General features: G+C 41.1%; 1 protein-coding gene across 1 annotated transcript in view; it reads left to right on the top strand.

Moving 5' to 3' along the window:
• Window positions 1–12078, top strand: part of side-II (sidestep II transmembrane protein) — a 401395-nt gene that overhangs the window by 227721 nt on the left and 161596 nt on the right. Inside the window, exon 3 of the mRNA XM_074086222.1 lies at window positions 9752–9960. Within this exon, the coding sequence (XP_073942323.1) occupies window positions 9752–9960 (209 nt within the window). The remainder of the gene's footprint in view (window positions 1–9751; window positions 9961–12078) is intronic.

Genomic DNA, 12078 nt, shown 5'->3' with positions numbered 1-12078 from the left:
TCCCAATCCGCATTGGGCCGTGTGGAACTATTGGCCCAAGCCCTCTTGTTCTGAGAGGAGGCCTGAGCCCAGCAGTGGGACGTATATAAGCTGGGATGATGATGATGATATTCTATGAGTTTGTCATTGCAACAGCGTGACAAAATGACGATAAAATATAGATAAATGCGAGGTTATGCAATCGCCGCGTTGCTACCGCAAAACAAATTATTTCGCCGTGAACTAACAGGTGTCGGATAGTTATAACATTTAATTTAATAATTACTATTGTGTGTCATATAACATAGTTATAAGATTTAATATTACTAACCATCTATGGACATTGTTTTAAATAAATGGATTATTATTATCTTTATTTATTTTTATTCTTAGGGTTAGGTTTTTATAATAGTTATAAGAAGTAAAATACAGAAAAGTAATACAAAATAAAAATATTATAAAAACCTAACCTAGTTTGCCGCCGGTAACGGGGTAGGGCCCAAGCTACCGGTGGTCAGGGCCGCAGAGTGAGGAACCTCCGGACGATGCGTGCCGTGTCCAGAAGTACCGCCTTCTGTATCTGGCCCTTGATCCAGCCATCTAGCGAGAGTCTCTTGAGATGTTGGTCGAGACTCTTCGCTATTAGACCGTTTGCCGAAACGACTATCGGGACAATGATCGTCGAGTCAACATCCCACATAGCAGTCACCTCGTGAGCCAAGTCAAGGTACTTGCTGAGTTTGTCCTTCTCGGCCTTCACGAGGTTCTCGTCATGTGGGATGGTGATATCAACGAGCACTGCCTGGTTTTTGATCGATCTGTCAGCACGATATCAGGCTTATTGGCTACAATAGTCCTGTCCGTGATGACAGATCGATCCCAATAGAGCGTGGCACGACCATTTTCAAGAACTGGCGCAGGGACATACCTATAATACGGCACCTCAGAGTCTACAAGGCCGTATCGAAGAGCAAGTTGCTGGTGGATAATCCTGGCTACTAAGTTATGTCTGTGCAAATACTCACCGTTAGCAAGATGAGAACAACCGGAGATAATATGCCTGAGTGATTCCCCAGGACGGCGGCATGCCCGACAAATGTCGACCGTACCGTCCTTCAGGATATACCTCCGGTAGTTGTTCGTCATGATAACTTCGTCAGCAATTGCACACACAAACCCTCGGTTTCCCCAAAGAGGTCCCCGAAACGTAGCCAGGTCACCGACGCGAGAAGGTCTACATCAGGCCCTGTTAGGGCCTTGTAGAACCGCCCGTGTCTCTTGCTCTTCCATACGTTCTTGCGATCTTCCGTGCTCATTACCATAGGACTGCGCCAATTTTCGTTTGCCAAGGATAGCGGGGTGAGGTGTCTGTCTACTGCCACAACATCGCGATGCATCCCACACTCGTTGCTAAGGAAATAATTCCTAAGGCTGCATACCTCGCGGTTGTGGAGATTTTTGGCATTAAGAAAGCCGCGACCTCCACATTTCCGTGGGATGTACAGCCTCATAACCGACGAACGTGGGTGTAGCATGCGATGTAGTAAGCAGTAGGCGGACCCTCCGGTCCAGGGCGTCCAGTTCAGTCTGAGTCCACCTTAGTATGCCAAAGGAGTATGTGAGCAGGGGCATCACCCAGGCGTTAAAGGCGCGTACCTTATTACCACCCGACAAAAGACTGTTAAGTACCTTTGTAAGGCGGCAAAAGAAACGCTCCTTCACCGTCTGCTTTATGTCCCCGTTAACGATACCCAAAGCCTGTGACATACCAAGGTATTTGTAGGTTTCAGCTTCGGAGAGAGATCTGAGGGTCATTGTACCAGAAAGTTGCAAATCCGGTGAATTTACAACTTTTCCCCGCTGTACATTCATGACCGCACACTTATCTACACCAAATTCCATTCTGATGGCGTTACTGAAAGCCTCTGTCTTCTTTAGTAACACCATCAGATCTTGGTGTTTTGGTGCAAACAGTTTCAGGTCATCCATGTACAGTAGGTGAGAAATGACCTCACCCCCTCTCCGAAGTCGGCAGCCTAACCCTGAATCCCTCAGCAGAGTGCTGAGTGGATTCAGAGCAAGGCAAAACCACAATGGGCTCAAACTGTCACCCTGGAAAATACCTCGCTCGATCCTTATAGAGTCCTGCGGATCAAGGTTGCCATCTCTCCTTCCGGTAGACGAAGGACAGTGATCCACTGTCTCATACATGAGCCTAAAAAGGCTCTTAAAGCTGTATCAACTTTATACAGTTCTAAGACCCTCTCAAGCCATGAATGAGGCACCGAATCATAGGCCTTCTTGTAGTCAATCCAGGCAGCTGACATGGCCCCCTTGTTTCGCCGGACTTGTTGGCAAATGGTCATGTCAATGAGGAGAAGCTCTTTAGTACCACGGGACCCAACCCTACATCCATTCTGAGAGGGGCCAAAACGTTGTTCGCAAGAATGTGCGAGTTGATTTTTGTTGTCAGAATGGATGTAAGGAGCTTGTACAAGGTAGGCAAGCATGTTATGGGTCGATAGTTCTTTGCTTCCGTGGTATTACCGGACTTATAGAGCAGGGAGGTAACACCAGTTGTGAGGAAAGCTGGTAGAGAACCGAGCTCAAGGGCTTGTTGGAATTGTGTTGCTAAACGTTCGTGGGAGCATCGGAACCATTTTATCCAGAAGTTGTGCAGTTATATTATTATTATTATATAAATAGCCCGCTAAACAGGCGTTTCACGTGATGCGTCGCCGAAAGCATTAGCCACTAATAAATAGCTAGTGATTGTCCCTTACCTATTTAACTGATATAGTTTGATGACCAGATGGCCTAGTGGTTAGAGAACCTTGAGGTACCGGGTTCGATTCCCGTGTTGGGGCAGATATTTGTATAAAAATACGAATGTTTGTTCTCGGGTCTTGGGTGTTTATTATGTGTTAGACCTAGTGCCATCCACGAAGACGTGTGATTTTGTCAAAATTAGCCATTTAATGACATTGTAGTAAGACCCATGACACGCGTCATCGTGTATGACTCTACATATAAAGTATGTATCTATATCTACATAATTATACTTATCCGTTGCTTAGTCCTCATAACACAAGCTTTGCTAAGCTTTGGGACTAGGTCATTTGGTGTGAAGTGTCCCGTGATATTTTTTTATATCATCTTTTAAATAATTTACAGTACTAAATTGATCCAGTTGATCGATACTTCGATAATTAAAAATAATATAAGGCGAAAGAATATAAATTTTTGAGGCTTTGATTCGAATCTATCCAAGAACTGATTTTTTTTCGGAACGAATCCCCATCTTCAATAATACTTAATCATCATCACGTTGGTTCTAACCGAATCGCTGACGATCCTGACACAGCTACAGATTTTGTTTTTATTAAGGTGATACTGAAGCGCACCGCACTCTCATATTCTGCAGAAGTAATGACGGCTCGGCAGCCGCGCAGTTGTAAAAAACATTATTTACCTGTCCTCGTGCACGTGCCATACTGCCGCGCATCGTCTCAGTAAAACAATGACACTCGACATTAAAATGAAACAGCTAATCTGCATAAAAATAAAAGCGGGAAAGCCTTCTCGATGAGTGAAAAGAACAGCGCTCCTATATTTTTTCCGGTAATCCCCTTTACGGGTATGCAGTCGTGTTTTCTTTTTCCCGTGGCTTTTGAACGTTCCTAGCGATTACATTAAAATCATAGGGCATGTGGGCTCGCGTGATTTATGGAGGGCGCTGGCACTTAATTTTACCCTTGTTTATTGTAATGCGAGAGTCGGCCCTTGAGCCGGGGACGGCAACACGCCGCAGCCGCAGCCGCAGTCGCGGGAAGCAGTACGACGGCCTTGACACTCGGAACATTCCGGCCGTCTTAGTCCCAAATTTATGTACGCACCTAAACTACCACATTTTATTCATTATCAAGACAATCCTGTATGCGCAGTTTCCTAACTTTGGAATTTCAATATCTGGAAGCACATCGACAATATCCCAGCCAAGACGAGTCAAGCAAAGCGCATGGGCACTACCTAATGTTTCTCAAAGCGATCCGTCACTTTTTGAATCCTCCTAATTTGGATTTGGATTATACCACATACACACACACATACATAAAATCACGCCTCTTTCCCAACGGGGGGGTAACGGGGTATTATACCATATAAACAAAATTCTTGGGATGTATATACTGAAGTTTGGCATTGGTCTTCTCTCAGACAAAATTAGCATACTGCCTACCCTCGCTCCGGCCGACTGTGGACTGCAGGCAAGCGCGGGTCGCGAGCGGGACGAAATGACTTTCTTGCTTTATTTACCTGCGAAAACACGAGCCGAGCGAATTTAATGTTGAGCGTATTCTGTACGAGCTGCAACATCTCTACAAATATTTGTCATTGTCTTGCCAAGCTTTAAACATAAATTAATTCTACAGCTTCAGCAGTTTAAGATAGTAAAATCTGTTTGAGCTATACGAGTAAAAGGATTAGGTTAGAAAGTTATTGTAGGTAAGGCAAGGTAGGTTTGGCTGGATATAAAAGGGTGTCTTCATTTATAAGGGTTGCCTGGCAAAGATCTCTCTCAATCGATAAAGCCCCTGCTTATTTATGATCGTTCTGCATATCATTTACTATGATACAAAACAAAACACACGCAGCGTGGCCCAACACCCATTTACCCGGATTTCCTTGTGATCTTCTTCTCTTACCGCTTACCAAGGCAATTACCTGTTTACCTAATTGAATAACTTTGAGTTAAAAAAATAAACATTGAACAAAAATAACTTTGCAAGACGAAAAATTACCTATTAAGATAAGATGCCGTTTTTGTTTCACTTATATTTTACGTTAAAAGGTTTATTAACGAGAATTTTTGTTAAATTCATTAGTGTTGCTTTAAGAAATAGATGTTTTTTTATTTAAGAGGATTTTACAAGGTGCTAACAAATCAAGTACCAATATTTTAAGAGATGTTAATTTGGATCAAAACAAGTAACTTGAAATATTTAATAAGTAATTAAGAAAACTTATATACGACATTTTTGTTTTCATTTCCTGTACAAAATAAATAAATTGTCATTCCGCCCAAACGTAATCAACCTGTGCATTAGAATGACAGAAATAGGATTGCGTTTGACAATCACGCCAGATTGTTAGCGAAGATGTGGAATAAAATTGAGCACGCTTGCCAAATAAATGCCCTACGGAAGAACAAACAACTGAAAGAATTACTAAGTGCTGTTTTAACACTTCACTGTGGTATTGTAAGTGGGGGTAGGTCTCCACCAGCGCTCAGCTGCGCCGCGACTTGCCAATATCCCTGACGAACAGTTTTCCGCATAACGATATGACGGCAGTGTTGTGTTGGAACGGCTGACTCATAACATTCGGCTAATTCAATCTCCTGCCGTATCAGCATAGTACTTGAGTCCCGGCGTCTGCAAATGGCGTTTAAGAACTGAACTATTTTAAAGCCTAAAAAATACACACATTTTAATAGTTCTTTTATCTTACTGCATATTGCGTACATACATCCTTAGCAAATTAATTCAAGTCATCTGATCACCAGAATCGGGCAAGGGAAATTTCGGCTGTATTCAGTTTTATGTAAAAGTCCTTTTGGTGCCACAGGGCGACTCAAAATAAGTTGTACACAAATAGGACTTTTCTATGAAACCAAAACTATCCTACTAAAAATACGAGACTGAAGACTGTACAAGTTAAATAAAAACTTATTTTACTAGATAAATAAAAGCTAAAACAAAAAAATACCTATAGCGCTATTTAGTCAGGTAGGTAAGATTTTTTTTTCGACACAAAGCTTGACTCGATGTGCTTTCCGATGTCCGTTTTTACATGGTCCCGTAGAGACTGGACGACGGATTACAGCTATTGTTTCTTTGCTTTGCTTCCGAAAACTGTGAACTAAAACAGGATTTCGTTAGTAGTAACTCCTAGCCCTTAATTAAACCATGTTTCTAATAAATGTCACTATGGCATGTAGGATTGACGTCCTCTGTTAACATATCGAAAATACAAACTGAGACTTGGATACACAGAAAAACCAGAAAAAGAGACCAGCGCTGGGAATCGAACCCAGGTCCTCAGCATTCCGTGCTGCGTGCCATACAGGAGCAGGAGGATATACCACTGGACAGGAGTACAGACACGAATTTGTCTTATGCACAGATTGCTTTTTCCACTAAGCTACTTAAGCAGCAGCACTAGCGGTTAGTTCCGAAAGAGTGTTACGTCTGAAAGATGTCGCTAGTGCTGCTGCTTAAGTAGCGTAGTGAAAAAAAGCAACCTGAGAAATTCGTGTCTGTATTCCTGTATGGCACGCAGCACGGAATGCTGAGGACCTGGGTTCGATTCCCAGTGCTGGTCTCTTTTTCTGGTTTTTCTGTGCATCCATGTCTCAGTTTGTATTTTCGATATGGTTTTACGGGATGACCGTAAAAGTAACAAATTTGGAGTTGAAATAAAAAATACAAAAAGACTCCAAATAACCAATCATACTCCTGTTAACATGCTTATTCTGAAATTAAGCATACTGAGGCCCAATGTTACACAATACTAAATTATTTCACACTTGCTACTCTAGCGCCACTCTGGAGGAATTTTTTTGGGTAACGTTGAGTCAACCTCAGGGTCGAAAGATTATGTCCTTGGTTTTGTTTACTTGTTTACTCTGTAGGGATTTACGCACGTGACGTACGTTGCATACGTTCAAAGCCTAACATGTCAGTAGCATAGTTTATAACGTCAAAGCAAGGTCTGAATAGCGTTGTCGCCATGAACCCTGCCTCCGGCGTCATGCGTGTCGACAATGACGTCGTCACGTCGCCAATAAGTTTCGACGCGTCGCTTTGTCGCGCGATGTCGCCGGAAGCCACGCTATCGCGGGACGAGTCCGTGACGTTCTCACTGAATACTGATATGGAGATGACAATGGCTTGTTCGTGGTACAAGGCATTGGAAGCGGGTCGCAATCGACGGGGAGTGGTTAAGTTATTTTATAATTTTAGAGACTTGTTTAGATTATTAGTGACGTTTCACGTTTCACGATACTAAACCCACTTTATTATTCATAATAAAGCTCTCAAGCGATAAGGCCGCCTATTGCTTACCTTGTAATTTTCTCTGTATGTTTTCTTACTGTTTTCTGTATCGTTTACAATTTTTGTTTTATTGTAAAGGAGGCATATATAGTTATTTGTGTCACAAGGGAGCAAAATGGTGTATTTACGGCGAGGGCGTACATTGAATCCAGAATGTAGCGAAGGATTCTGCAATAGAATCCTGAGCGTAGCGAGGGATTCTAAAGTAGAATCCTGAGCGTAATGAGGGATTCAAGTGTTAACGCCCAAGATGAAAATAATTTTGCTCCCGAGTGGCTCATACAACTTTTCACACCGAGCATTAAGAAACTTGAAAAAGAAAAATCTAAATATTATTAAAGAACAACCAGCGTAGAAAATGGCGTGGCTTTACAATTATCAACTTAAAAAAATGGCATTTGCAATAAAACGCTTATAAAAGCCTTGAACAGAAAAGTTGCACTTTGCTCCCTCTCGACAGGGAGGAAAAGTTACTTTTCTGAAGGAGAGGTGTGAAAAATCAATATCGATACTTCTCAAGAGGTTTATCCGGAACGGTGATAGATATTTTGACATTCATAAGATTTTGAATAATTGTAAATTGAAACCTGATACAGCGAAATGTTTTCTTCATGTTCGGGGTTTGAATTACCCGCACCTCCTGTGGTTTTACGCGGCGCGGCACAAGTGAAGCGATTTCTCGTTATATATAAGTATTTCTACTTGTTAATTTATTTATTTTGTGATCTCGAAAACGACTAACAGTTTCAACGAAACATAGAGAAGAGATATTCGGTGGAAATCTACTAATATTCAAGCATTCATTTGTCGCATGAGCGACGTGCGGTTTGCAGCCGCGAAGCCTGCCGCTGACAAATATTTCGCTGTACAGTGAAAGGAAAATCCGATCCCTCATTTATTTTTCACTTTTCGCATCGTGTAACTGAGCCAGAGTTTTGAACATGAACACGCTGCGATTGTGTTTTTATTTTTATCGGGTTTGTCATTCCACTGGCCTCGTTTATTATAAAGGACGGCCACTGCTCTACTGATTCTGTTTTGCTCTACCTGAAGTAGAACTGAAATAGATCCTAACAAATAAAATACATTCAGACATCTCCTTCACACAACGAAGATTCAAACACTGCTTAAGAAATACAAATAAGTTAAAACTGCGAAAAAATAGAACGGGCTACGGTAAAAGTAGCATAATGTATGAGGGAGCTCGGATTTATAATGAATTACCAAATAATGTGAAAGATTGTGAGTCTCTCAGTATTTTTAAAACCAAATTGAAACAACACATTTATAACACTGTGTAACTTCAATAAATCTAAATGTCTAATTTTAAGGAATTATATTATGTAAGCTCATTTTAAGTGAACTGTATTGTTCTTATGAGTAAATAAAAGCATCTCTCTAAACCTAAACCTAAAACAATTGAAGTAGAAACAGTTGAATGCAATGAAAAATGTCTCACTCATCACATACATACCGTCGGCAAAAATGTTCAGTCAGCAAATAAACTACTCACTACTACGGCCGCTTCACGGCGACCGTGCCTTGTGAAAGCAATCTACCTATGTAGCTCATACATTTCTACTTACCGTCCGACCGTGTGCATGTGAAGTGGGCCTACCACTACCTGGTAACTTATGCCTCGTAGGACAAGACCATGTCGTCTTTTAGGATTTCGATTGATAACCAAATAGTATACGCAGTAGCCATAAGAAACGTCGCAGTGAAGCGACTCGTATGTTTTGAATAAAATTTCATTTAAAAAAAATCTTCTCGATACGGTTAATAAACTGAACATCCATCATCATCATCATCATCATCCCAGCCAATATACGTCCCACTGCTGGGCACAGGCCTCCTCTCAGAACAAGAGGGCTTGGGCCATAGTTCCCACGCGGGCCCAGTGCGGATTGGGAACTTCGCACTCATCATTGAATCGCTTCGCAGGTTTGTGCAGGTTTCCCGTAACCAATTTCCAAATACCATAAGCTTCAACGCGAAGGAAAACATCACCTGACACCCACAATTTTGTCCATGAGAGGCCATTAGGCCAAACTACTTTTACGTCACCTACGGAAAGAGATAAAATAAAATAAATAAATAAATATCACGGGACAATTCACACCAATTGACCTAGTCCCAAAGTAAGCTTAGCAAAGCTTGTGTTATGGGTACTAAGCAACGGATAAATATAATTATATAGATATAGATACATACTTAAATACATATTAAACACCCAAGACCCGAGAACAAACATTCGTATTTTTCATACAAATATCTGCCCCGACACGGGAATCGAACCCGGGACCTCAAGCTTCGTAGTCAGGTTAGAGAACCACTAGGCCATCTGGTCGTCAAAATCAGATGATTCCGTTTTATTCGAAAACCGTGTAATAAGTACCTATTGTGTGAAACACACATTTCACCAGTATATAGCTGGCATGCAAAAGATACAGTTGATCAATATCAAATATAAAATAAACAAAATGTATTTTCTTTTAGTCAATAAAAAAGTGCTACCTATCTGATTAAATAATCATGGAAATAAGACTATCCGCCAAGTTTCTGAAAACGCTGATAGTATAAAAAGTTACATTTGAAAGAGCCCTTTGCGGCCTACTTGCGGAATAAACGTTTTCATTTTGAACATCTTGTTGCAGCTTCGACGTGCGCGGCAAGCACCTGTCGGAGGCGCGGCACTGGTCCGCCCCGGAGGTGTTCGGACCGCGCGCGCACTTCGCGACGACGCCGGCGCCGGCCGCGCTGCTCGTGCGCGACGTCAAACGACGCGACGAGGGCGTCTACCGCTGCCGTGTGGACTTCCGCAACACGCAGACCACCAGCTTCAGATATAACCTCACCGTCGTTGGTGAGTACCGTCGCTTTAAGAATACTACATAATGGTACATGGACCATTGCGCGTCACGGTACATTAGTTACCCATTTGTAGCATTGCTTTGTTTGATAAAGGAAATCACCGTTACTCTATGAGAACGTGCTATACTGGATCAGGAAACAAAAGGCGTGAGTGTAGATGGAAACCGCATGGCCCACGAAAACAGTGACAGACAAAAACGGTAAAAAAGGTGCATATCAGCCGCAGTAAGATTGCTTTGGAACCTAAAAGCCCTGAAATGCATATTTCAGAATTGTATGTACTTAAAGTCGGAAATTAGGAGACTTTATAAATCTCCAATTTATTGGTTTGTCGGTGATATTATTTTACACTGAACGTAGGAATAGCCAATAAAATTTTGTCACTATGAGTAGAAATCTCATCATGTATTGCAATCGTACTTTTGACGTGATACGTTCTGGATGAAGACAAACAACATATAGAAACATTTTTTTAACTGAATAAAAAACTTTAAAAAACATATTCATTTCCCAACCACCTGCTGAAATATTTGGGATTCATTTTCAAGTACAAACATTTCGTGGCATCTTCATTGGAAGACGACTGAACAAACGACTAAATTATAGTCTCACTAGCAAGAATCCCAATGAGACTATAATTTTGTGATCGCAATTAACGCCTTCACGTGTAACATTCAATTAAGACGTTTTGCGCTCGCGTCGCCAGCTCGCCGGGAACACGGGAACAATGTTCAGATCTTGATCAATTAACGCATGCATAAAGCAAACCGGCAGAAACGCCGTAACTCGCCGTCCGCTTAATACGGCCGTATGTCTGCGCTGTCGCGCTGCCACTATTCCTTCAGGTACCTATTCGTGTAGTTGCAGTGTTACAACTAATGAGTTTGCGGAAAACGGATCCGTTTGCTTGGAGACCTCGGATTATACTGTTGATTAAAGCTGAAGTACGTGCCAGTACTCGTAATCTATTATTATATAAAATTAATCGAAGTAATTTATCTACGAGGAATTGACCATCTGTAAGCTTCACTAATTACGTAAACCAGTTACCAATTTATATTTTTGATGAAACATTTGGGTGTTGTTATTCATGTACCTAAAAAAATCCTTTACGATATTTATAAAATAATAAAAAATGTAGCGTAAATCAAAACATTTACTCTGCAAGTACCTAGGCCGCAAAGTGCTCTTTTACATGTCACTTTTTACCATCGCTTTCGGAAAGACCATCATTGCCAAGCATAATGCACCGCAGGAACCTTGTCAGAAAGTAGTTTTATCAAATCGAGCATCCCTTTAGAATGACTGCATTTATTTGGTTGATTCTGTTTTTATTGTCTTCGTAATTGTCAGGAGAAGGTCTGTACGAAACAACTTTTGAAACAGAGGCGGCGGCGTAGCCACGAGCAACAGATAGATTAAAATATAAAAGATATTGAGATTGAGACACAGTGGATATAAGTGGTATACACATCAAACGTTTCCATGAATAAACAGTTAGTTATCATATCCTACTAATATTATCGAGTACATGCGAAAGTTTGTGAGTGAGTGAGTATGTTTGTTACTCTTTCACGCTGAAAAGCACACGCAGCTGGATTTGGATGAAATTTGGTATTTAGATAGCTGGACATCTGGAATAAAATTTAGGCTACTTTTTATTCCGATATTCCCACGGGGTAGGGATAAAATCTCGAAACAACAACCGCTGTGCTTAGAGTCATGAAAATTGAAATGATTGTTTTTAATGTACCGTCAATGAAAATCACGATTTAATTTTCGGGAATTCCCACGGGAACTTTTCAAAATCCCGGAATTTCAATTCAGCTGCTGGATCTAATGATTTAAGTGTGCGAAGCCGCGGGTAAACGCTAGTATTAATATAATATTATATAGCTTAAGAAATATGAATTGCTAACATGTTATGTACTTTACTTAGTAAAGCTTGCAGAATGGTCAATTCATATCTCCCGGACTATAACAAGTACCTAAAGTGATTTTGATAAAAAATTGCTTTAGTGAAGCCAATTTAGTGGTCAGCACCATTTACAAAATGACGGTCGACTTTTTTCCTTTTCACTGATAAATAATGTTCGTAATAATTGTCGCG

The sequence above is a fragment of the Choristoneura fumiferana genome, chromosome 3 (assembly GCF_025370935.1).
Source record: "Choristoneura fumiferana chromosome 3, NRCan_CFum_1, whole genome shotgun sequence".
NCBI lineage: Eukaryota > Metazoa > Arthropoda > Insecta > Lepidoptera > Tortricidae > Choristoneura > Choristoneura fumiferana.
This window is presented reverse-complemented; position numbering and strand designations above follow the sequence as displayed.